The sequence below is a fragment of the Heptranchias perlo genome, chromosome 22, assembly GCF_035084215.1.
Source record: "Heptranchias perlo isolate sHepPer1 chromosome 22, sHepPer1.hap1, whole genome shotgun sequence".
Lineage (NCBI taxonomy): Eukaryota > Metazoa > Chordata > Chondrichthyes > Hexanchiformes > Hexanchidae > Heptranchias > Heptranchias perlo.
This window is the reverse complement of record NC_090346.1, coordinates 21,077,646-21,103,059: the sequence shown is the minus strand read 5'-3', so window position 1 is coordinate 21,103,059 and position 25,414 is coordinate 21,077,646. Positions and strand designations below refer to the sequence as shown.

The 25,414-nt window shown below is 43.3% G+C and overlaps 1 protein-coding gene across 6 annotated transcripts in view; it reads left to right on the top strand.

Annotated features, from left to right (window-relative positions):
• Nucleotides 1–25,414, top strand: part of fam234a (family with sequence similarity 234 member A) — a 67,673-nt gene that overhangs the window by 18,674 nt on the left and 23,585 nt on the right. For all 6 annotated transcript variants that reach the window (XM_068003123.1, XM_068003122.1, XM_068003125.1 and 3 more), the window contains 5 exons: nt 10,423–10,573; nt 10,888–11,034; nt 14,050–14,131; nt 15,268–15,417; nt 16,972–17,083. In XM_068003123.1, the coding sequence (XP_067859224.1) occupies nt 10,423–10,573; nt 10,888–11,034; nt 14,050–14,131; nt 15,268–15,417; nt 16,972–17,083 (642 nt within the window). The remainder of the gene's footprint in view (nt 1–10,422; nt 10,574–10,887; nt 11,035–14,049; nt 14,132–15,267; nt 15,418–16,971; nt 17,084–25,414) is intronic.

Genomic DNA, 25,414 nt, shown 5'->3' with positions numbered 1-25,414 from the left:
CAGAGAGCAGTCCACTTGATTCAGTGCCCCTGCCACTGAATTCACTATCCACCCCCCACACCACTGGCGTACTGTGGTTGTAATATATACTATCTACAGGCTGCACTGCAACAACACACCAAACTTATTTCAACAGCACCTCCTGGCCCTGCAACCCCTACGAACAGTACCCCCTCCAAATTCACCTTCACGTCATCTTGACATTGATGTGGCTGTTGCTTCACTATCACTGGATCAGTATCCTAGAAGTCCCTGCATAACCTTGCTGAGATGACCATTAGCACATGATTGTTGTGGTTAAAGAAGGCCCAGCATCATCACCTCAGGGAAACTAAGGTTGGGCAATAAATACAGCCTTGCCAGCGTCTCCTACATCCTGAGAACAAGTAAAGAAAGCACACAACAAACCATAGACCTTCCTGATCTGTATTATTCAGTGGAACATCACATGATGAATTTACCTAATGAGCAATTATTTTTTGATGCTATTTCTCAACATTTTTCTTTGTTGTATTTTTTTTGTTTTCTTGTGATCAAAAGATTCCTTTTAAAATATCTAGAACCAGTGAGGGTCATCTATATTGCGGCACTATCCATGTGTGGACATGAAGAGCTTCATATTTTTTCTTGTTGTGCCAGGGAAAAACACCATTTGCTTCTGGACAAGTGTAGTTTGTCCTTCATCGCATGGGTAATTTTAATTATCCCAAGATAAGACTGGTGTAAAGTTAATGTATGTGGTCAGCTAGGGGAATGCATCCAAAACTGCTTCCTAGATCGGTGTGTTTCTAGTCCAACAAGGAAAGAAGTTTTCTGTAGGACAATTAACAGGTAAATAGAAGAACAATTGGGAAATAGCAACGCAACAGAGGTTCAATGTTAAAATGGAAAAGGTTAATGAGTTATAGAAAGACTGGAATAAAACAATATTCAGTGACTTATGAAGGGCCAAATTAACTGGACAGAAAAGTTGGCAAACAGAATGATAGATCAATTGTGGGAAATTTTCAAATATGAGCTGGATAGAGTACAAAATAGATAGAAGGCAAAAAGGTGTATTGAAGGATAGAGTTCTGTGGGTAAAAGGAGAGTTTAAAACTAAACTGAAACTTAAAAGGGAGGCATATGATAAAACTAGGGCTAACAATATTAAAGAAAGTCATGAGGAATATAGAGCAGTGGGAATGTAAAAAGGGAAATTGGAAAGGCTATGAGAAAATGAAAAAAAATGCTAGTCGGTAATATAAAAAGAAATAGTGAAAGCTTTTATAAGCAATATTAATAGTTAGAGTAATTAGAGAGGATAGGACCGCTCCTGAGACGAAGAGCTGGTGGGGGTACCTAATTATGGGGGATGAAGGTAAAGCAGAAATATTAAGTATTTTGTCAGTTTTGACCAATGATGGTGCAAGTGAGCATGTAAATGTACCAGAGGAGGATGTGGGGAAAATTGTTAGAAGTAACTAGTGAAGGAATTGGTTCTGAAAAAATTAGAATTCAAAGTGGACCACGATGACATGTACCCTGGACTGTTGAAAAAAGTCAGAGAAGAGATAACAGACAATCAAAAGCAAAATAATGCAGATGCTGGAAATCTGAAATAAAAGCAGAAAATGCCAGGAATATTCAGCAAGTCAGGCAGCATCTCTGGAGAAAGAAACAGAGTTAACGTTTCAGGTCAATGACCTTTCATCAGAACTGGAAGAAGTTGAACATTTAACAGTTTTTAAGCAAGTACAGAGCCAGGCAAAGTGGTGGGGGGAGGGGAGGAAAGAACAAAAGGGAAGGTCTCTGATAGGATGGAGGGCAGGAGTGATATTAAATGACAAAAGGGATGATAGTGCAAGGCAAGGGGGGTGGTAAAAGGACAAGTAAAGAAACAAAAGAAGGGTATAGAGGAGTTGTAAATGGCATGGGCAAAACCATTACCAACACCTGCTGTCCAAAAAAATGGGAGCAGTGGTTATGATCTGAAATTATTGAAATCAATGTTGAGTCCAGAAGGTTGTAAAGTGCTTAATGGTAAGATGAGGTGCTGTTCCTTGAGCTTCATTGGAACAGTGTAGGAGGCTGAGGACAGAGAAGTAGAGTGGGAGTGGGACGGAGAATTAAAATGGCAAGCGACCGGAAGCTCAGGGTCACGCTTGCGAACTGAATGGAGGTGTTCAGCAAAGTGATCACCCGATCTGCATTTGGTCTCCTGAATGTAGAGGAGAATGCATCGTGAACAGCAAATACAGTATACTAAATTGAAAGAAGTACAAGTAAATTGCTGTTTCACCTTGAAGGATTGGGGTTCTGGACGGTGGGAAGGGAAGAGGTGAAAGGGCAGGTATTGCATCTCCTGCGCTCGCACGGGAAGGTGCCATGGGGAGATGAGCAGGGGTTGGGAGTGATGGAAGAGTGGACCAGAGTGTCGCGGAGGGAACAGTCCCTTCGAAATGCTGAAAGCGGGGGGGTGGGGGGGGGGGGGCGGGAGATGTGTTTGGTGGTGGCATTGCCCAGAGGTGGCGGAAATGGAGGAGGATGATACGTTGAATGTGGAGGCTGGTGGGGTGGAAGGTGAAGACAAGGGGGACCCTATCATGGTTCTGGGAGGGAGGGGAAGGGGTGAGGGCAGAAGTGCGGGAAGTGAGGGCCCTGTCAACTACATTGAGGGGAATCCTTGGTTGAGGAAAAAGGAAGATATATCAGAAGCACTGGTGTGGAAGGTGGCATCGTCAGAATAGATACGACAGAGACACTGGGTGAAGTGAACAGAATCCTTACAAGAAGCGGGGTGGGAGGAAGTGGGAGTCGGTGGGCTTATAGTAGATATTAGTTAACAGCCTATCACCAGAAATGGAGATAGAGAAGTCGAGGAAGAGAAGGGAAGAGTCGGAGATGGACTGCGTGAAGGCAAGGGAGGGGTGGAAATTGGATGCAAAATTGATGAAATTTTCAAGTTCAGGGCTAAAGCAGGAAACTGCACCGTTATCGTCATCAATGTACCAGAAAAAGAGGTGAGGGAGGGGACCTGAGTAGGACTGGAACAAAGAATGTTCCACGTATCCCACAAAAAGACAGACACCACAGCGACACCTTTTATTTGGAGGAAGTGAGTGAAGTCAAAGGAGAAGTTGTTCAATGTAAGAGCAAGTTCAGCCAGGCAGAGGAGGAGGAGGGTGGTGGTGGATGGGGATTGGTTGGGCCACCATTCAAGGAAGAAGCAGAGAGCCCGCAGGCTGTCCTGTTGGGGGATGAAGGTGTAAAGGGACTGGACGTCCGTGGTGAAAAGGAGACGGTTAGGGTCAGGGAACTGGAAATAGTTAAAGTGGCGGAGGGCATCAGAAAAATCACGGATGTAGGTCGGAACAGACTGGACAAGAGGAGAAAAAAGTGTTGAGATAGGAAGAAATAAGTTCCGTGGGGCAAGAATGGACTGAAATGATGGATCTACCGGGAAAGACCTGTTTGTGGATCTTGGGAAGGAGGTAGAAGCAGACTGTGCGGGGTTGGGGGACTGAGCTTGGAGACTGTGGGGGGAAGATCTCTAGAAGAGATGAGGTCAGTGATGGTCTGGGAAACTATGTTGGGCAGTGGGGTCACGGTCCAGGGGGAGGTAGGAGGAGGTGTTGGAGAGTTGGCGTTCAGCCTCCACAAGATAGAGGTCTGTTTGCCAAACAGCAACAGCAATGCCCTTGTCACCTTGTTTAATGACAATGTCAGGGTTGGACCTGAGAGAATGGAGCTCTGCAAGTTCAGAGGCAGTTAGGTTAGAGTGAGTGAGGGGAGTAGAGAAATTGAGATGGCCAATATCACGTAGGCAGCTCCCAATGAAAAGATCAAGAGAGGGTAAGAGGCCAGAAGAAGGGGTCCAGGTGGAACGAGAATTTTGAAAGCGGGTGAAAGGGTCCGCTGCGCAGGGGGAAAGTACTTGGCAAAAGAAGTGGGCACGGAAGCAAAGGCAATGGAAGAAGAGCTCAGCATCGTGTCGAGCTCGAAATTCATTGAGGTGGGGGCGTAAGAGGATGAAGCTGAGGCCTTTGATGAGGACTGATCGTTCGGGGTCAGAGGGGATAGTGAAAACACGACATAGGGTGAGATTGGAAGGAGGGATGGGGTCAGAGGAAAGTGAAGGATCAAGAGGGGCGTTGGTATCTAAGAGTTGTTGAAGCTTGTGGTCCGGCACATACCAGTGCTTCCGATAGGTCTTCTTTTCTCCTCAACCCAGGATTCGCCTCCACTAGTTGACAGGGCCCTCGACCGTGTCTGCCCCATTTCCCGCACTTCTGCCCTCACCCCTTCCCCTCCCTCCCAAAACCACGATAGGGTCCCCCTGGTCCTCACCTTCCACCCTACCAGCCTCCGCATACAATGTATCATCCTCCGCCATTTCTGTCACCTCTAGTGTGATGCCATCACCAAACACATCTTCCCCCTCCCCTTTCAGCATTTCGAAGGGACCGTTCCCTCCGCGACACCCTGCTCCACACTTCCAACACCCACTCTCCTCCCCACATCACCTTCCCGTGCGAGCGCAGGAGATTCAACACCTGCCCTTTCACCTCTTCCCTTCCCACCGTCCAGGGCCTCAAACACTCCTTCCAGGTGAAACAGCTGTTTACTTGTACTTCCTACAATTTAGTGTACCGTATTTGCTGTTCACGATGCGGTCTCCTCCACATTTGGGAGACCAAACGCAGATTGGGTGATCGTTTTGCTGAACACCTCCATTCAGTTCGCAAGCTTGACCCTGACCTGCCGGTTGGTTGTCATTTTAATTCTCTGTCCTACTCCCATTCTGACCTCTCTATCCTTGGCCTCCTACACTGTTCCAATGAAGCTCGAGGAACGGCACCTCATTTTTCATTTAGGCGCACTACAACCTTCTGGACTCAACATTGATTTCAATAATTTCAGATCATAACCACTGCTCCCATTTTTTTGGACAGCATTTGCTGGTAATGGTTCTGCTGTTGCCATTCACAGCTCCTCTATACCCATCTTTTGTTTCTTGTCCTGTTACCACCCTCCTTGCCTTGCATCATCATCCCTTTTGCCATTTAATCACTCACGCCCTCCATCCTATCAGAGATCTTCCCTTTCGTTCTTTCCTCCCCTCCCTCCTCTTTCCCCACCCCCCCCCCCCCCCCTCCAATCCCAGGCTCTGTACTTGCTTAAAACCTGTTAAATGTTCAACTTCTTCCAGCACTGACGAAAGGTCATCGACCTGAAATGTTAACTCTGTTTCTTTCTCCAGAGATGCTGCCTGACTTGCTGAATATTCCTGGCATTTCCTGTTTTTATATTGCAAATTGTGCCAGGGACTGAAAGGTTAGTAAAGATAACATCCCTGTTTAAGAAACTAGAGAGGGATGAACTGGGTAGCTATTAACCTAATTGGTCTAATATCAGTGGTGGGCAAACTCTTAGAATCCATAATTCAAGATCAAATTAGTGAGCATGTAGAGATGCATGGGATAATCAAGAACAGCCGGCACAGATTTGTTAAAGGCAAGTCGTGTTTGTCAAGTGTATTTAAAAATTTTGAAGAAATTATATGGAATAGATAAAAGGAATGCAGTATATTGGGATTTTTCAGAAGGTGTTCAATAAGGTGTCTCACAGCGGGCTTGTCATAAAAATGTAGGAATACAGAACAAGAAGAAACTTAGTAGCATAGATAGAAATTTAGTTGACGGACCAGAGCCAATGGGTTAGCGTTAATGAGTGTTGCTTGGATTGGAGAAAGGTTGGAAGTGGTATACTCCAGGGGTTAGTGCTGGGTGCACTTTTGACTCCTAGGATACTCCACTTCCAAATGAGGACAGTAAAAAAAACTTCAAGAGGATATGGGTTAGAGGTGCAATTTGATGCAGGTAAGTATGCGGTAATGCATTTTGGGAGGAAAACCAAGCAGAGTATAAAACAACAACAACTTGCATTTATATAGTGCCTTCAATGTAGCATAAAGTCCCAAGGAGCTTCACAGGAGCGTAATCAGACGAACATTGACACCGAGTCAAAGAAGGAGACATGAGGACAGGTGACAAAAAGCTTGGCCAGCAGATGTAGGTTTTAAGGAGCATCTTAAAGGTGGAGAGGCAGAGAGATTTAGTGAGGGAATTCTAGGGCTTAAGGCCTAGACAACTGAAGGCACAGCTGCCAATGGTGGGGCAAAGGAATTGGAAGCACTGGTATGTGCCGGACCGCAAGCTTAAACAACTCTTAAATACCAACGCCCCTCCTGATCCTTCTTCCCCATCACTTTCATTTGACCCCATCCCTCCTTCCAATCTCACCCTATGTGGTATTTTCACTATCCCCTCTGACCTTCCCCTCTTTGACCCCGAACGATCAGTCCTCAGCAAAGGCCTCAACTTCATCCCCTTACGCCCCCACCTCAATGAATTTCGAGCTCGACACGATGCTGAGATCTTCTTCCATCTCCGTCGTTTCCACGCCCATTTCTTTGGCCAGGAATCCTCCCCCCGCACAGTGGACGCTTTCTCCCGCCTTCAGAATTCTCATTCCACCTGGACCCCTCCTCCTGGCCTCTTACCCTCTCTTGATCTTTTCATTGGGAACTGCCGACGTGACATCGGCTGTCTCAATTTCTCTACTCAATGGTGGGGCGAAGGAAGTGGGGGGATAACAACAACAACTCGCATTTTTATAGCGCCTTTAACATAGTGAAAACATCATTGGCGCAGAGTTTTAGGGAGGGAATTCCAGAATTTGGGGCCTAGTCAGCTGAAGGCAAGCCGCCAATGGTGGAGCGATAAAAATCGGGGCTGTGCAAGAGGCCAGAATTGGAGGAACGCAGAGATCACGGAGGGTTGTAAGGCTGGCGGAGATTAGAGGTAAGGAGGGGCGAGGTCATGGAGGGATTTGAACACAAGGATGAGAATTTTTTTAATCGAGGCATTGCCGGACCTGGAGCCAATGTAGGTCAGTGAACATAGGGGTGATGGGTGAACGGAACTTGGTACGAGTTGGGATAGAAGCAGCAAAGTTTTGGATGAGTTCAAGTTTACGGAGGGTGGGAGGCCCGCAAGGAGACCATTGGAATAGTCAAGTCTGGAGGTAACAAAAGCATAGATGAGGATTTCAGCAGCAGATGAAGGAGGAGGGAAAGGATCTGCAGAGGGAAAGGACCTGCAGAGGGATATTGGCAGGCTACATGAGTGGGCAAGAAGGTGGCAGATGGAGTATAATGTGGGGAAATTTGAGGTTATTCTCTTTGGTAGGAAAAACAGAATTTTTTTTAAACGGTGAGAAACTATTAAATGTTGGTGTTCAGAAGGATTTGGATGCCCTTGTACATGAGAGACAGAAAGTTAACATGCAGGTACAGCAAGCAATTAGGAAGGCAAATGGCATGTTAGCCTTTATTGCAAGGAGGTTGGAGTACAAGAGTAAGAAAGTCTTGCTGCAATTGTACAGGGCTTTGGTGAGACCACACCTGGAGTACTGTGTGCAGTTTTGGTCTCCTAGCCTAAGGAAGGATATACTTGCCTTAGTGGTGGTGTAACAAAGGTTCATTAGATTGATTCCTGGGATGAGAGGGTTGTCCTATGAGGAAAGATCGAGTAGAATGGGCCTATACTCTCTGGAGTTAATAAAGCCATTAAAGTGGCTACTAAAATTTTAAGATTTAGAAATAGTACCATAAAGTACAAGAGGTGATAATAGAATTTGTAGACGGCAATGATGGGGCCACAGTTAAGAGTTTTGGGTGTAGGTTATTACAAACATATGAAATTGACAGGCAGGTAAAGATCAGCTGGTCTATCAAGCCTGCTCCACACCATGATGGCCGGAGCATCACGACACATCCCTCCCCCTCACCTCTCCACCATTTAATCTCCTGGGACAGGCAAAAAACTACGGCGAATGAGGGAAAAAAAATAGTCTGGAAAATTCCCCTCCGACCCCCTCAAGCGATCGAAACCAGCCCAGGAGATCACATGGACAAGTGTTATCTGTGAAGACTTGCCTTCTATATGATGCAATCTCTGCCTCAGTCAAGAACCAGTCCAGCTCCCTATTGAAGGCAAACAGAGAGTTAGCACCCACTACACTATCCGGCAATGTATTCCAGAGGCTCACTGCTCTCTGAGAAAAGAAGAATCGCCTAACTTCCAGTCTATTCCTACTCTTAACGTAGTTTAAACTCGTGTCCCCTGTTCCTCTATCAATAGGCACCCTATCCAGCCCTTTAATTATTTTATAGACCTCTGTCAGGTCACCTCTAATTTTTTGCTGCTCTAAAGCCTATTTGAGTAGCTGAGGTTCTTTAAGCTAGGAATCATTCTTGTAGCTCTCCTCAGGATCTCTTCCAAGGCTACTATATCACCCATCATGTGGGGGGACCAAAACTGGACACAGTACTCCAGGTGCGGTCTGACCAGCAACCTGTATAGTGACAAAATGGTGTTCTTTGATTTATACTGAATGGCTCTACTAATACAACCCAATACCCTTTAGCTACAGTTTCTCTACATTGGTCATGAACCTTTAGTGATCTGTGCACAATAACACCAAGATCTTTTTCTCTCAACCTCTTTCAGCATTGTTCCCTGCAAGTGATATGTGTATTCTGTGTTGGCCCTACCAACATGCATGACACTACATTTATCTAAATTAAACACCATCTTCCATTGTGTGGCCTACCCCTAGCACATCTAAATCTTTTTGCATTTGATTGCACTCCTCTACTGTCTTAACCCTTGCACAGATTTTGGTATCATCTGCAAATGTTCCCAATACCACTGTCCAGGTCATTTAATAAAGAAGCGAACAGCAGCGGGCCTAGGACCGATCCCTGGGGGACACCACTAGTTATCATGCATCCAAGCTAAACCACATCCGTTAACTCTCTCGATTTTTGAGTCGGGGTCATAGGTTCAAACCCCATTCCAGAGCACATCATTTAGGATGGCACTTCAGTGCAATACTGAGGGAATGCTGCACTGTCGGACATGACATCTTCTGGATGAGAAGTTAAACCGAGACCCCATCTGACTCTAGGGTAGACGTAAAAGATCTAAGCACTATTCGAAGAAGAGCAGGAGAGTATTCCTGATGTCCTCGCCAGTATTTATCCCTCGACCCCCATCACTGAAACAAAATGGTCATTTATCTCATTGCTGTTTGTGGGACCTTGCTGAAGCAAGTAATGTAAATATTACCCTACATTACAATAGTTCTTTCAAAAGCTACAGAAAACGTAGAGTGTAGATTCACCAGCATGATGATAGATGAAAGAAAGAAAGAACTTGTGCTTTTCACAACCTCAGGACGTCGCAAAGCACTTCACTGCCAATGAAGTATTTTTTGAAGTGTAGTCACTGTTGTAATGTAAGGAAACGTGGCAGACAATATGCACACAGCAAGGTCCCACAAACAGCAATGTGATAATGACCAGATAATATGTTTCTTTAGTGATGTTGGTTGAGGGATAAATGTTGGCCAGGACACCAGGGAGCACTCCCCTGCTCTTATCCAAAATAGTGCAGTGGGATCTTTTATGTCCACCTGAGAGGGCAGACGGGCCTCGGTTTAACATCTCATCCGAAAGATGGCACCTCCGACAGTTCAGCACTACCGCACTGGGAGTGTCAGTCTGGATTATGTGCTCAAGTCTCTGGAATGGATCTTGAACCCACAACGATCCAGGCCCTGCTTCTATAAATTTGCAGGGCTGCAGGGAAAGAGTGAGGGAGTAGGACTAACTGAATTGCTCTTACAAAGAGCCGACATGGGCTCGATGGGCTGAATGGCTTCCTTCTGTGCTGTAACCATTCTATGATTCTAACCTTCTGACTCAGAGACAAGAGTGCTACCAACTGACTCACGGCTGACACTAGGAATAAGAAATTGTTAATGAGAGGCTGGGACCATTATCACTGGAGCAGAGATGGCTAAGAGGAGATTTAATAGAGGTTTTTAAAATTAGGAATCATTTTGATAGTTTTTCCTTATTTGTGCTATCAACTCTGGTTGGAGAGTTAGTGATGAGTGGTCATCAATTTAAAATTGCTACTATGAGAGTGAGGAGACAATAGGAGAAATTCCTTTATGCAGAGAGTTGTTAGAGCATGAAATGCTTTGACGTAGGGAATATTTGAGGCAGAGACTATTGCATCTTTAAGGAAAGTAGATAAACATGTGAAACAGAGAAAGATAGTAGTCTATGAGGAGAGGGTGGGGTGATAGGATTGGCCGAATGGCTTCCTTTTTTGTGGTAAATTTTTATGGTTCGTGGCACTTATGGCAATTACCTAAAATTGGTATTTTTATCCCTTAATCAATATCTATAATAAGTAGCTGGTGTCTGGGCTCGTGGAAGCCCACAAATCAACTTTTGATCCTTATGCAGATCAAGACCAACTGTTGTGTGAAAAAAGCAAATAAAAATATTTTCCTAATCCTCAGGATCTGTGCAAGGAGTGGCACTAAAAGATCTTTATGCACAAGCAACTGGAATACCACTTACAGCATCTAACCTATATGCAGCATTTCTTAAATCAGATCCTGAATGGGAGAAAAAGACTGATCCAGTGTCTAGAAAAATAGAAATATATAGGTAAGTTTGCCTATGTGTATTTCTACTATTCAATTATTACATACTGTCAAAAAATGAAACCTTCAACTTACATCAACTGGTTACTTTGGAAAAGACAATTGTAATATTTTTTGAGAAGATAACTTGTTTGACTAGGTTCAAAAATCTTATTTTAGGCCTTTTCATAAGGTAGGAATTTACATGATTGATGGTCAGTATAATAGTTAAACTAAACTTAACTGGTAAAATCCAGTAGCATTTAGAGTGCTGAAAAAAATGCATGGATTGTTAATCTTTCATAATGTATCTTTTTTTTCAATCTTTCTCCCATGCAGTTCCAGGACAGCTAAATATCTCCAGCAGGTGCATGTCCTAGGAAAGAATGCTGGCAAACTGCTAATCAGCACAAATGACACAGTTCAGCTTCTGGATGGACAAAGCTTGCAGACCTATTGGCACCATAATATATCTCAGATTCAAGGGTATATTTTTATTTACTCTATGACTAACGCAGTACTTATTCTAGTAAAACTATATGTAGGTGTCTTCACAAAAGAGGGGGACGATGCAGAGATCGTAGTTGAGGAGTGTGAAATATTGGATGGGATAAACATAGTGAGAGAGGAAGTATTAAGGGGCTTAGCATCTTTGAAAGTAGATAAATCGCCAGGCCCGAATGAAATGTATCCCAGGCTGTTAAGAGAAGCAAGGGAGGAAATAATGGAGGCTCTGACCATCATTTTCCAATCCTCTCTGGCTAGAGGTGTGGTGTCGGAGGACTGGAGGACTGCTAACGTACCATTGTTTAAAAAGGGAGAAAGGGATAGACTGAGTAATTACAGGCCAGTCAGCCTAACCTCGGTGTTGGGCAAATTACTGGAAAAAATTCTGAGGGACAGTATTGATCGTCATTTAGAAATGATGTGGAGATGCCGGTGATGGACTGGGGTTGACAATTGTAAACAATTTTACAACACCAAGTTATAGTCCAGCAATTTTATTTTAAATTCACAAGCTTTCGGAGATTTTCTCCTTCCTCAGGCAAATGTTTCAAGATCTCCTTGAAGCCTACGCATTTAGAAAGGCATGGATTAATCAAGGACAGTCAGCATGGATTTGTTAAGGGAAGGTCACGTCTGACTAACCTGATTAAATTTTTTGAGGAGGTAACAAGGAGGGTCGATGAGGGTAGCGCGTTTGATGTAGTCTACATGGATTTTAGCAAGGCTTTTGACAAGGTCCCACATGGCAGACTAGTCAGAAAAGTACAAGCCCATGGGATCAAAGGAAGAGTGGCAAGTTGGATCCAAAATTGGCTCAGTGGCAGGAAGCAAATGGTAATGGTCGACAGGTGGTTTTGTGACTGGAGGACTGTTTCCAGTGGGGTTCTGCAGGGCTCAGTACAACGTCCATTGCTTTTTGTAGTATGTATCAGTGATTTAGACTTAAATGTAGAAGTTTGCAGATGATGCAAAAGTTGGCCATGTAGTTGATGGGAAGAAAGCTGTAGACTGCAGGAAGTTATCAATGGACTGGTCAGGTGGGCAGAAAAGTGGCAAATGGAATTCAGTCCGGAGAAGTGTGAGGTAATGCATTGGGGGAGGACAAGCAAGGCAAGGGATTCCACAATCAATGATAGGATATTGAGAAGTGTAGCGGAACAGAGGGACCTTGGAGTGCATGTCCACAGATCCCTGAAGGTAGCAGGACAGGTAGATAAAGTGGTTAAGAAGGCATTCGGAATACTTTCCTTTATTAGCCGAGGCATAGAATATAAGAGCAGAGAGGTTATGCTAGAACTGTGTAAAACACTAGTTAGGCCACAGCTAAAGTACTGTGTACAGTTCTGGTCCCCACATTACAGGAAAGATGTGATTGCACTAGAGAGGGTACAGAGGAGATTTACAAGGATGTTGCCAGGACTGGAGAATTTTAGCAATGAAGAAAGGTTGGATAGGTTGGGGTTGTTTTCTTTGGAACAGAGGAGGCTGAGGAGAGATCTAATTGAGGTGTATAAAATTATGAGGGGCCTAGATAGAGTGGATAGGAAGGACCTATTTCCTTTAGCAGAGAGGTCAAAAACCAGGGGGCATAGATTTAAAGTAATTGGTAGAAGGATTAGACGGTAGTCGAGGAAAATTTTTTCACCCAGAGGGTGGTAAGGGTGTGGAACTCACTGCCTGGAAAGGTGTAAAGGCAGAAACCCTCATCACATTTAAAAAGTACTTGGATGTGCACTTGAAGTGCCGCAACCTAGAAGGCTACGGACCAAGAGCTGGAAAGTGGGAAAGTGGGATTAGGTTGGATGGCTCTTTTTCAGCCGGCACAGACACGATGGGCCGAATGGCCTCCTTCTGTGCTGTAAATTTCAACGATCCTAGGTGCTTACATAGGGTTAATAGGACTGTTGTAAGTTTAGGGTCTTGCCTTCTCAGGTTCAGTGGTATCCTATAAGTGGACCTCATGCACCGTATGTGCCAGGGTAGATTCGTATGGCCCAATATGTACTCCTACCCCTGCATTACACTATCATATAACAATGGTACCTTCTTGTGATCTGAGCTAGATAGGAACATAGGATTGCTAGATGAAAAAAAGGTCGAAGTCCATCTAGTTTGCCTTCTAACGTCCTGGTAGTCGCATGATATTATGATAATAGTTATTACTGGAGATATGTGTCTTTTGCACATGCCCCCACTTGCCTCTCCAAACTCTTCCAAGTTGGACCAAGAAAACGCCTGGTGTGAGGCCAGATGCGAATTGCTAAGGGGCTTTATTTCACAGTGAGCGAACATGGAGAGCAATAGTTATAATCAGACACACTCAATTCAATTAGTTCAACTTATGTTTGCATAATTATACAAAAATATTGAACACATCAGTGTTTCCCCACATTGGTGGGTTGCCCTGTTTGACTTTAAAATAACTCCTAACTACCCTCTTGCATTCTCCTCCTGAGCCTGGCGAAAGTTTGTCCTCGCAGCTTTCTGTTTAAAAACCTGGCTGATTGCCTATGTCTCTGTTTTTGTATTTACATTTTCGCAACCCGAAGGATGGCCTATGCCAGACACTCCCTGACTAGGAACCTAGCACAATGGGTGTTCATGGATTGCTGAAACAGACTAACGAATTGCTTCTTATTTACAGTCTTCGAGGAGGCAACATCTAAGCTTAGCTCATTAGCATTTTAGCTACCTTTTGACTCAATGCCTTTGTAAAAAATTGTGTATAAACTTTGTTTTAAAACACAACCCTTAAATGTAACTTGTTCCAAAATGCTTTCTGCAGAAAAGTGGTGGACAAAATCCCAAAATGTGATGAGAAAATTGTAAAATGCAGTTGCTATAATGTATTTTTTTAATACATTTCATTTATTTGTTGAGCTGAAGGAAATAATGAAAATGGATTAGTTTTGCTAGGAAGAATTTTAATGTGCAGCATTTATTACAAATGGTAGCAAATAACTATTTTGTGTAATAAAATCTTTTTATTTCCAGTGTGCCAGTACCTGGTTACTTTAACAAGGATGGTGTTTTTGATTTTCTAATTGAAGATTTCATTGAAAAGAACAAAAAGAAGGTTTGATATAATGAATACTATTATGTAATGTCACTTAACCCGTTAATTTGAACTGACAAAGAATGTTCAGACTATGATATTTTAATAATGGTTATAATTGTTTGCTTGACCTTCCCCTTTTCCCATTCATCAGGGCCATTATATAATCAGATTGTGTTTTTTTTTAATATTCATTCTCGGGATGTGGGCGTCGCTGGCAAGGCTGGCATTCATTGCCCATCTCTATGCCCAATATTCTTTGCAGCGGTTTGATACAACTGAATGGCTTGTTAGGCCACTTCAGAGGCCAGTTAAGATTCAACAACGTTGGTGTGGGCCTGAAGTCACATAAAGGCCAGACTGGGTAAGGCCGGCTGGTTTCCTTCCCTAAAGGACATTAGTGAACCAGTTGGGTTTTTACGACGTTCTGACAGCTTCCTGGTCACTTTTACTGATACCAGCTTTTCATTTCCAGATTTTTTGATCTGAATTCAAATTCTCAAACTCTTCAATTGGTAGGGACAATTGTAGTTACAATTAACATATAGCAATATAATAAACAGTGATTTCTCCAGATGCAGGACATGGGAGCAACAACCAATCATATCCCTTTAATGCTTCTCATTTAAAATAATCAACATTTTTGTATTTATATTAAACTGTACTGAATTCTAAATTAAGTATGAAAAGTGGATTTTGTCTTATCTTGGATGCTCCAATAGATATGATGTGAATTGATGCCTGTAGTTTCCTGAACAGTAATTGGCAGAACTAGGTTTGTCCTTATAGGAAGGAAGAAATATATAAATAAAGATCAGCAGCTAAGCCACACAAATCAATCTCATGCACCTCCACACGATTGACTTGAGTAGCAGTAGCCTGGGAGCAGATGACCTGCCTTCCCTCTTGTCTGAGGAACCAAAAAGGAGAGCAAGATAAATGTTAAATGTGAAAAATGGTAATTTTCTTCTAAGCTGTAAAAGAACCAGTAAAAACTGTACTAGAAAACAGAGCTACTAAGCATTTGAAATAAATTAAGTAATTAGATCAATATTAATGTTTTAAAAAATAAATATTAAAACAAGCACAATTGAAAGTAGTTTTTTTTAATGTATTTGTCAGAAAGCATAAATATCTGCTACTGATTTTCTCTCTAGGTAACTATCGTGGATGGTGAAAACGGCAGGATACTGTGGGAGGAAGATTTAATATACAGGGAAAACTGTCCAAAACCATCCACAGTCAAAACTGTATCGCGATCAACTTTTTTTTTCTGGGGTGAACTTCCAACACAAACCAATGTCTCTGTAAGTCTGTTATTTGTTACTAGTGAAGCAATGCTGTTTGTGTGAAATTTACTAAGAAAAATATGATTATTTTTAACAAGAGAAACAATTCAGTGTTCTGTTAAATTAGAGCCAATGTTGCTAAAGCAGGTATTTTCAGCTGATGTTATGTGAAGGACATACAAAACTACATAACATTTAGATGTCCAGAATGTTTTTATCCAAACTTTTAAATAGGATTCTGCTAGTCTGTAATCTAGCACAGTAATGCATGCATGCAGTGAAGTGCTGCATCAAAGTGCAGTCTTCTCCCACAACCTTTTTCAAAATGTGTTCCTGATCTTAATCAGAGCTGTCTATGGGAGACTGAGAGGTAAAATAACAAGTCATCTTGGGTTTTCTCCTTACAGAATAACTCTTTTTTTAAAAAAAATCATAGATTAGTTCTTATGCCACATGTGTTTATCACTGGTAATGTTTTATTTTCTTGCCAGCACCACTTGTAGAGTAAGTAAAACTACTGCATGTGCTAACATGGTGAGGGAGAGGAGGGAAAGAGAAAGCAAGGGAGAAGTACCTAATTGCTTCATGACCTTGTTCTTCACTACAGCAGTCACTTCCAAAATAATCCCGTCTGATTCTCTTATCAGAATGTCCCCTCCGTTATCCCGCCCTTCTCTAATGAAGATCTGAAATTTTTGCAGACATTTTTATCCCCCTATTGATCCTCCCTATTTAGCAGCCATACAGAATCAGATATCTTCATCACTGTTCCATGGCCACTTTGCATAACACAGACATTATTATGATTAGCTCTGTACCTCTTCAACACTGGCAAAAATAGAGTATCCCTTCACAAATCATCATTTTTGATCCCAGCCAAGTGGGTAGTAGGGACTTGCCACAGCACCTCTGGTTAGGGAAGGAGGGGTGGGGGGAAGAAGCAATCTGGGTTCCTTCTCTTTATCACTATCCAGTGATCGCCACTGAAAAATGCTTTGCATGGACAGCAGTTGAGGATAGGATCAGGTTCAGCTGTGATGCCTTACCCCACCTCAATTGCACTCTGAAAGGATGCTAGTACTGTTGGCCTGGACACTCACACAATGCCCATTTGATGGAGGTGAGAATTACTGGTGTCTGTTGCACCATACCCTCGGCATCTATGTTTTAATGTGTATGCATGATAAGTCATATGGGAAGTGATGGTTTTCCAGGATAAATCACGTGAGTGAGGCCCATATTCATGTACTTGGTTGTGAATCTAATGTCCACAGCTTCCTACTCTATATCCAATATACCATTTAGAAGTGTTTTTAATTTTATATGAATAAAATGTCAGATATTTAATTTGTTTGACTTTGTTAAAGTCTGTTTTAAAAAAAAAATTGATAATAGGACTGATATTCATAGAATCCTAGAACGTTACAGCACAGAAAGAGGTTATTTGACTCATCAGTTCTGTGCTGGTGTTTTTCTTCAAATGAGCCACCTAGTCTAATCTCACTTTCCATAGACCTATTATTCCTCTTTTAAAATAATTTATGGACACTATGTTTTATTTTTTAACCTCAGGTGCCAGAAGATTTAACAGAGACTAGACATTATCTTTATATGATTCATCCATCACATCCAAACGTTATTCTGGAGCTAAGTAACAGTTCTGAGAATGTGGTTGCCTTTACCAGTAAGTTCTCCTACCATATAATGGATTAATTTAATCCTATCTTCAGATACTGATAGACTTAAATTAAAATGCCATACTTTATTTTGCATGGTAATTTGTAGAAACTAAGAATGAATTGGAGGTGATCTTAGCAATCTTGTTTGCTTATTTTAAATGTTAATGAGATGTATGTCCTCAAACATGTATTGATTTGATAGTTCCCACAAGGTCTGAGTGGTAACGGCGTAACTGAGCTATACAGACCAAAAAGTCCAGGGCTCGCTACAGTTAGCTCAACCAGTTAGCAGAGTTCAGCCAGAATAGCAGCAGTGACACCACAATTGACTGCAGCACTTTGGACTAGGGAGGAAAATCCTGGTCCTTATTCCTGTTTGCTTTCCAATGGCATTCTGTGGAAAGTGCATGTAGAACCATGGAAAAGATACAGCACAGAAGGGGGCCATTCAGCCCATTCTGTCCGCACCGGCTCGACGAACAACCAGGTGCCCATTCTAATCCTATCTTCCAGCACTCTGTAGCCCTGCAGCTTACAGCACTTTAGGTGCAGGTCCAGGTACTTCTTAAAAGAGTTGAGGGTCCCTGCCTCTACCACCAGTTCGGGCAGTGAATTCCATACCCCCATCACCCTCTGGGTAAAAAAGTTTTTCCTCATGTCCCCTCTAATCCTTGCGCCAATCAGCTTAAATCTATGTCCTCTAATTCTTAAACTCTCTGCTAGGGGAAACAGGTACTTCCTGTCTACTCTATCTTGGCCCCTCATAATTTTGTACACCTCAATCAAGTCTCCCCTCAGCCTCCTCTGCTCCAAGGAAAACAACCCCAGCCTATCCAATCTCTCCTCATAGCTGCAATTTTCAAGCCCTGGCAACATTCTTGTAAATCTTCTCTGCACTCTCTCCAGAGCAATTACATCCTTCCTGTAATGTGGTGACCAGAACTGCGCACAATACTCCAGATGTGGCCTTACCAGCGTTTTATGCAGTTCCATCATTACATCCCTGCTTTTGTATTCTATACCTCTGTTAATAACGGAGAGCATTCCGTATGCCGCCTTCATAACCTTATCTACCTGTACTGCCACCTTCAGGGACCTTTGCACATGCACTCCATGGTCTCTCATTATCTCTACCCCTCTCAATATATTCCTGTTTACTGCGTATTCCCTTTTACTGTTTGCCCTCCCTAAGTGCATTACCTCACACTTCTCCGGGTTTAACTCCATTTGCCACTTTTCCGCCCACTCCACCAACCCATTGATATCTTCTTGGAGTCTACAGCTATCCTCTTCACTATCAACTACATGGCCAATTTTTGTGTCGTCTGCAAATTTGCCAATCATGTCCCCTACATTCAAGTCCAAATCATTAACATATACCACAAACAGCAAGGGACCCAACACTGAGCCCTGTGGCACACCACTGGAAATGGATTTCCATTCGCAAAGACATCCATCGACTTTTACCTTTTTTGTTTCCTGTTACTGAGCTAATTTTGGATCCAATTGGCCACATTTCCCTGTATCCCATGGGCTTTTACCTTTCTGACCAGTGTGCCATGTGGGACCTTGTCAAATGCCTTACTAAAATCCATGTGGACAACATCCACTGCACTACCCTCATCAATCCTCCTTGTCATTTCCTCAAAGAATTCAATCAGATTTGTCAGTATATAGCACATCAAATATCCATGTAATAATCCTGTCAAATAAATGAATAGGTTTATTAATATGAACATAGGAACATACAGGACTGTAAAATAACAGTTTGGCCCATCAGGCCAGCCTCAGAGTTCAAAAATACAGAGAATGTACAGCATAGAAACAGGCCATCCAGCCCAACAGGTTCATGCTAGTGTTTATGCTCCACACGAGCCTCTTCCCACCCTTCTTCCACTAACCGCATCAACATATCCTTCTAATCCTTTCTCTCTAATTCTTTCTCCCTCGTGCTTATCTAGCTTCCCCTTAAATGTATCTCTGCTATTCGCCTCAACTACTGCTGTGGTAGCGAGTTCCACATTCTAACCACTCTCTCGGTGAAGAAGTTTCTCCTGAGTTCCCAATTGGATTTATCATAGTAGGTACAGCACAGGAGGAGGTCATTCAGCCCATCGTGCGTGTGCCAGCTCTTTGAAAGAGCTATCCAATTAGTCCCATTCTCCTGCTCTTTCCCCAAAGCTGTATAATTTTTTTTTCCCCTTCAAGTATTTATCCAATTCTCTTTTGAAAGTTACTATTGAATCTGCTTCCATCACCCTTTCAGGCAGTGCATTCCAGATCGTTTCAACTCGCTGCATAAAAAAAATGTTTCCTCATGTTGCCTGTGGCTCTTTTGCCAATCACCTTAAATCTGTGTCCTCTGATAACCGATCCTTCTGCTATTGGAAACAGTTTCTCCTGATTTACTCTATTGAAATTGTTTGATTTTGAACACCTCTATCAAATATCCCCATACCTGCTCTGTGCTTCTCGTCTCTCCACATAACTGAAGTCCCTCATCCCTGGTACCTGTTGTAGCGACCATCTCGGTCACCATTCAAATCACCCCGCTGAGTCTGGCGAGCCTTTCGTAAGCAGAGTTTATTCAAGCATATGCAGGGGAGAGACTTAGCAAGCCAATGGTCTCTCCGATTAAACAACTTCATCAGGCTTTATACACAGTACGGTTGATACTGACAGGCAGTAGTCTGTTGGCCTCACGCATGTGACGAATGAGGTCCCACCTATTCCTGGCCCATAGTCATCATGGAGTCTCGCACGTGCGCGGGAGCAGATGTTCCTGTTATCTCAACAACCCTGTTATCTCGACTGTCTTAAGCTCTTCTGCCTTTCTATGGTTTACAATACCCCTTATCCGGTGTCCGAGGTCTCCCATTATCATTATCTTAGTCCAGTGTTCTTGTTACAAGGTTTCGTGAAAACATGTTTATGACAACTGCCACGGTTAAACTGCTGACACTATGCTTTAGTCCTTTTTGGTCAAGCTTCCCATTATGCCTTGCGGTCACACTGGTTGTCTCGTAGATAGCATAACTTCAGCTTACATATAAAGGTTATACACTCACACCTCTTGCATCAATAATAATATCGCAAAGCCCGTAATTCTTTAGTTGCCGCAACACACCATTCTAGTAAATCTCTTCTGCACCCTCTCTAAGGCCTTGACATCCTTCCTAGAGTGGTGCCCAGAATTGAACGCAATATTCCAGCTGAGGCCTAACCAGTGTTTTATAAAGGTTTAGCATAACTTCCTTGCTTTTGTACTCTATGCATCTATTAATAAAGCCCAGGATTCAATATGGATTTTTAACAGCCTTCTCAACTTGTCCTGCCACCTTCAAAGATTTGTGTATGTGCACCCCCAGATCTCTCTGTTCCTGCACCCCCTTTAACATTGTTCCATTTAGTTTATATTACCTCTCCTCATTATTCCTATCAAAATGCATCACTTCACATTTCTCAGTGTTAAATTTCACGGGCCATATGTCTGCCCATTTCACCAGTCTGTTTATGTCCTCCTGAAGTCTGTTACTGTTTGTTAGGGACTATCTTATATGTACTGCTCCTAGTTCTGGTCTCCGTCGCAAGTTGAAACATCCTCTCTACGTCTACCCTATCAAACCCTTTCATAATCTTAAAGACCTCTATCAGGTCACCTCTCAGTCTTCACTTTTCTAGAGAAAAGAGCACCAGCCTGTTCGATCTTTCCTGATGCATATAACCTCTCCAATTCAGGTATCATCCTAGTAAATCCTTTTTGCACCTTCTCCAGTGCCTCTATATCCTTTTTATAATATGGAGACCAGAACTGTGCACAGTACTCCAAGTGTGGTCTAACCAAGATTCTGCACAAGTTTAACATAATTTCCCTGCTTTTCAATTCTATCCCTCTAGAAATGTTTGCTTTTTTATGGCCTTATTAACCTGCATCGCTACTTTTAGTGATTTGTGTATCTGTATCCACAGATCCCTCTGCTCCTTTACCCCATTTAGACTCTTACTTTCCAAGGAGTATTTGGCCTCCTTATTCTTCCTATGAAAATGTATCACCTCACACTTACCTATATTGAAATTCATTTGCCAATTACATGCACATTCTGCAAGTTTATTAATGTCTTCCTGTATTTAGTCGCACTTCTCCTCCATATTAACTATACCCCCCAATTTGGTGTCATCCACAAATTTTGAAATTATACTTCCAATTCCTGATTCGAAATCGTTCATGTAAATGGTGAACAACAGTGGACCCAGCACCGATCCTCGTGGAATACCACTTTCCACCTTTTGCCAATCTGAGTAACTGTCTTTAACCCTGACTCTCTGTTTTCTGTTTTGTAGCCAGCTTGCTATCCATTCTGCTACTTGTCCCCTGACCCCACATGCTCGAACCTTAGTCATGAGTCTACGATGCGGTACCTTATCGAAGGCCTTTTTAAAATCCAAATATATTACATCTACATTACCCTTGTCTATCCTTTCTGTTGCTTCTTCAAAGAATTCAATAAGGTTAGTTGAACATGACCTTCCCTTTTGAAATCCGTGCTGATGATTATTATATTTTCAGTTTCTAGATGTGTTTCTATTACATCTTTGAGTAAGGATTCCATTATCTTTCCTACCATCAACGTTAAGCTAATTGTTCTATAGTTCCCTGAACTTGTTCTATATCTCCTTTTTTAAATATAGGGATCAGATTAGCTGTCCGCCAGTCTTCTGGCACTATTCCCTTTTCTAATGAAGTTTATTTATATATAAATATATATGTAATAGTACCTCTGCTAGCTCTTCCCTAACGTCTTTTAATATGCGAGGATGCAATCCATCCGGACCAGGGGTTTTATCCTCTGTTTGATTAGTTTATCAATTATCTCCCCCTTTCTATCTTCTTTGATCTCTTCTTCTAATGACATGCCCACCTTGTTAGTTTCCCTGGTAAATACTGAGGCAAAGTAATTATTTAATATTTCTGCCATTTCGCTGTCATTACCTGTGAGTTTATCATTACCCTTAGTGGCCCTATCCCTATCCTGATTTTTCTTTTGTTATTTATGTGTCTGTAGAATACTTTACTAGTTCTTTTTATACTCCTTGATAATTTGTAGTTTCTCTTTGCCTTCCTAGTTTTTTTTTACTTCTTTCCTAACCTTTTTGTATTCCCTTTTGTCATCCTCTCCATTGTTGTGTATGCACTTAGTGTACGCCTTTTTTTTAGTTTCCATTTTGCCCGTATTTCTATATTTATCCTTGGTGCGTCATTACTGGCCAGTTTGTTCTTGCTTTTTAACAGGATATATTTCTCCAGGACTCTGTTGATCACCGTTTTAAATGTTTCCCACTGCTTTTCTATTTCTGTTTGTCAGCAAATTTTTCCAGTTTACTTTCCCTAGTTCCATTCTCATCCCCATAAAATCAGCTTTTTTCCAATTTATTACTTTGGTCTTTGTCTAATGTCTTTCTCAGTCTTTATCTTAAACCTTATTATGTTATGATCGTAATTGCCTAGTTGTTCCCCTACTTTATTGCTTAGATTCCCCTCAATTGTTAGATGCCTGTCCAGCTCCCTCTAAAAATTACTGATGTTGCCGGCCTTGATCACTTCCCTGGGTATTCTATTGCAAACATTGACCACCTCTGTCTGTTCACCTTCCCTCATATGAACTTCATCCCTGTCGTCTTGTTATAGTTTTCTGGGCCCTGGTGAACAGTTTCTCAGGGTTCATCTTGTCAGTACACTTCAGAATCTTGAATACATCAATGAGGTCCCGTCTCAGAATTCTCTTTTCGAGTGTAAACAAACCCTGCTTCTGTAGTTCCTCCTTGAAGCCCAGGTGTGTGATGCCAGGTATCAGATGGGTAGCCATTTTCTGCAACTTTTCCAATCCAATAATGTCCTTCCTTGAATACCAGAACTGCAAACAGTACTCAGATAGGGAATAATTATTGCTCTGTTTAGGCTCAGTATTGCATCCTATGATTTGTGCTTTATTTCATGAAATATAAGACCTAAGATCCTATTTTCCCTTGTTTACCAGTACTGCACACTGCAAAGTCGGTTTCAACAATCAGTATACCAATACCCCAGATTCTTTTCCTGTACTGTACCCTGTAGACTAACACCATTTAGTTTATAGTTCCAATGTTCATTCTCTTTCTCTAGCCTATTATACTTAGTTTTTGTCGACATTGAATTTAATTTGCCATTTCCCAGTCCAAATTCCTAATCTAGCTAGGTTCAGGGTGGCAGGCTGTAACCAGTAACACGCCGTAAGGATCGGTGCTTGGGCCTCAGCTATTTACAATCTAATATTAATGACCTAGATGAAGGGACCGAGTGTAATGTATCCAAGTTTGCAGACGATACAAAGCTAAGTGGAAAAGATCACTGTGAGGAGGACACAAAGGGATCGATTTTCGGGTGGCCAAGCGGGTGCATTCGTGGTGGGGGGGCTGCTAAAATTCGGGATTCCCGGGGCGGGTCCGGAGCCCGGCTCCAACCCGCCCACTTCCGGATGCGCGTGCATGGGGGACTCCCACCGGCAATTAAAGCTGGCGGAATCCCACTTAAACCAATTAATTAGATAGTTCAGGTCCTTTGCAGACCTGATTGGGAGGATATTTTAGGAGGGGTGGGATTTTCATCTCAACTGAGCGTGTTTCCCGTATTGGGGGAAACACTCGTAGTTGAAACCGACTTATTGCAGCCACCAGCCTGTGGGAGCTGCAAAGGTCTATTTGACAGGTGGGGGGTGGGGGAGACCCTCACTCATTGCAGGAGGCCACTCTGTCACTTTGGACAAAGTTTGGCCTGCACCACTCTCCTCCTAACACAAAAATTCACCAACTTGGAACCTCAACTCCGGTGTGCAGACACATTTACCTACCTTGCAGACCCCCTCAAACGTACATCTTGTGGATGGGGGCCGCCATAGCTGCAGTCATGACCTCATCGGAGGACGAACAACATCACCAGGCTCACCGGGACACATGGAGCTCCACAACACAGTGCTGTGACACATCCACCTGCTCGGCAGGAGGGAGGGCAACCGCAGAGAGAGATGCGTCGCAGAAGGCACTACCCTCGCCACAGGGTCTACAGACCTACGCTCAGCTTCCTGGACCTCTCTTGAGGACATGGAGGCTCAGAGTCACTCGACATGTAGTCGTGGACATCAGCCTCCTTGATGCCGAGCTGCTCCCGGCTGGCCCAAGCACCACCATCTTACCAGTCGCTGTCAAAGTCACCACTGCCCTCAACAACTTCTCCTCCGCATCCTTCCAGGGTGCCACCGGGGACATCGCCGGCGTCTCTCAGTCGTCTGCACAAAAGAGCCCTGCAAATACACCTACATCCACTCTGCAGTGACACAATCGGTGGCATCAGGTGTGGGTCTTCATGGTGATCCTCAGGAAAGGGAATTATTGCACAAACCAGACAAGATTTGCAAAGATGTGGCAGTCGTGGTGATAACAAATTTTAATGTGCTTGGCAAAACAAACAAAACTAAATGAAAAACATGACATTCTGTCATACACCCTTGTGCATCCCCTTTGTGCTCTCAAAACCGTAGCTTTACATTTACGGGAACCCCTACATGGTGCTACACCTGTGGCATCAGCAGAGGTAGTGGCAGGTTGCTCTTGTCCATGCCCTGACCGATGAGATGCTTTGCGCGGACACCCTCTGGGTTTCGGTGCCCGTGAGGGCCCCTCCAAAGACTGCTCCAACTACAGCTGTGCAGGGGCAGACTCGGCCACCTGGAGAGGAGGCAACATTGCGGGTACTAGTTGAGAGGGGGCAACTGGTGAGATGTGTGAGTGCTTTGAGTGGCGTACCCACTTCCATGTCCCCTTTCGCCATCATCCCTCTCCTGGCCCAGGCCCACGTCACTCCTTCCACCCTGCTGGACGACAGTTTGGAGGACTTGTGTGAAGCCTTGGAAGGCCACTTGTAATGTATCTGTCAGCCTGTTCAAGGCAGCAGAATGTTGCTCACCCTGAATCGGAACAGCCGTTGTCAGGGCCTGAATGGACTCATTGTTGAGCCGTGCTTGAAGCTCGATGGAGGCTAGCCTTCCCTCCATCGCAGACATTCCCGTACCTACCCGCGACATTATCTCAGAGATGCCTTCACATCCCTGTGACAGTATTCCACTCATGCAGGAGTTGGACTCCTCCATCCTCTGCGTGATTGTGGAGAGTGCGCGTGGCAACTGTTCCAGTACCTCGGCAATGTGCTGCTGCCCCTCGATGACTCTCCTTTTCATGGCTGGCCTCCAGGGTTCAGCATCTGGGTCCAGCTGAGCAGAGCCTGGAGAAGAGTTCTCCCACCAATG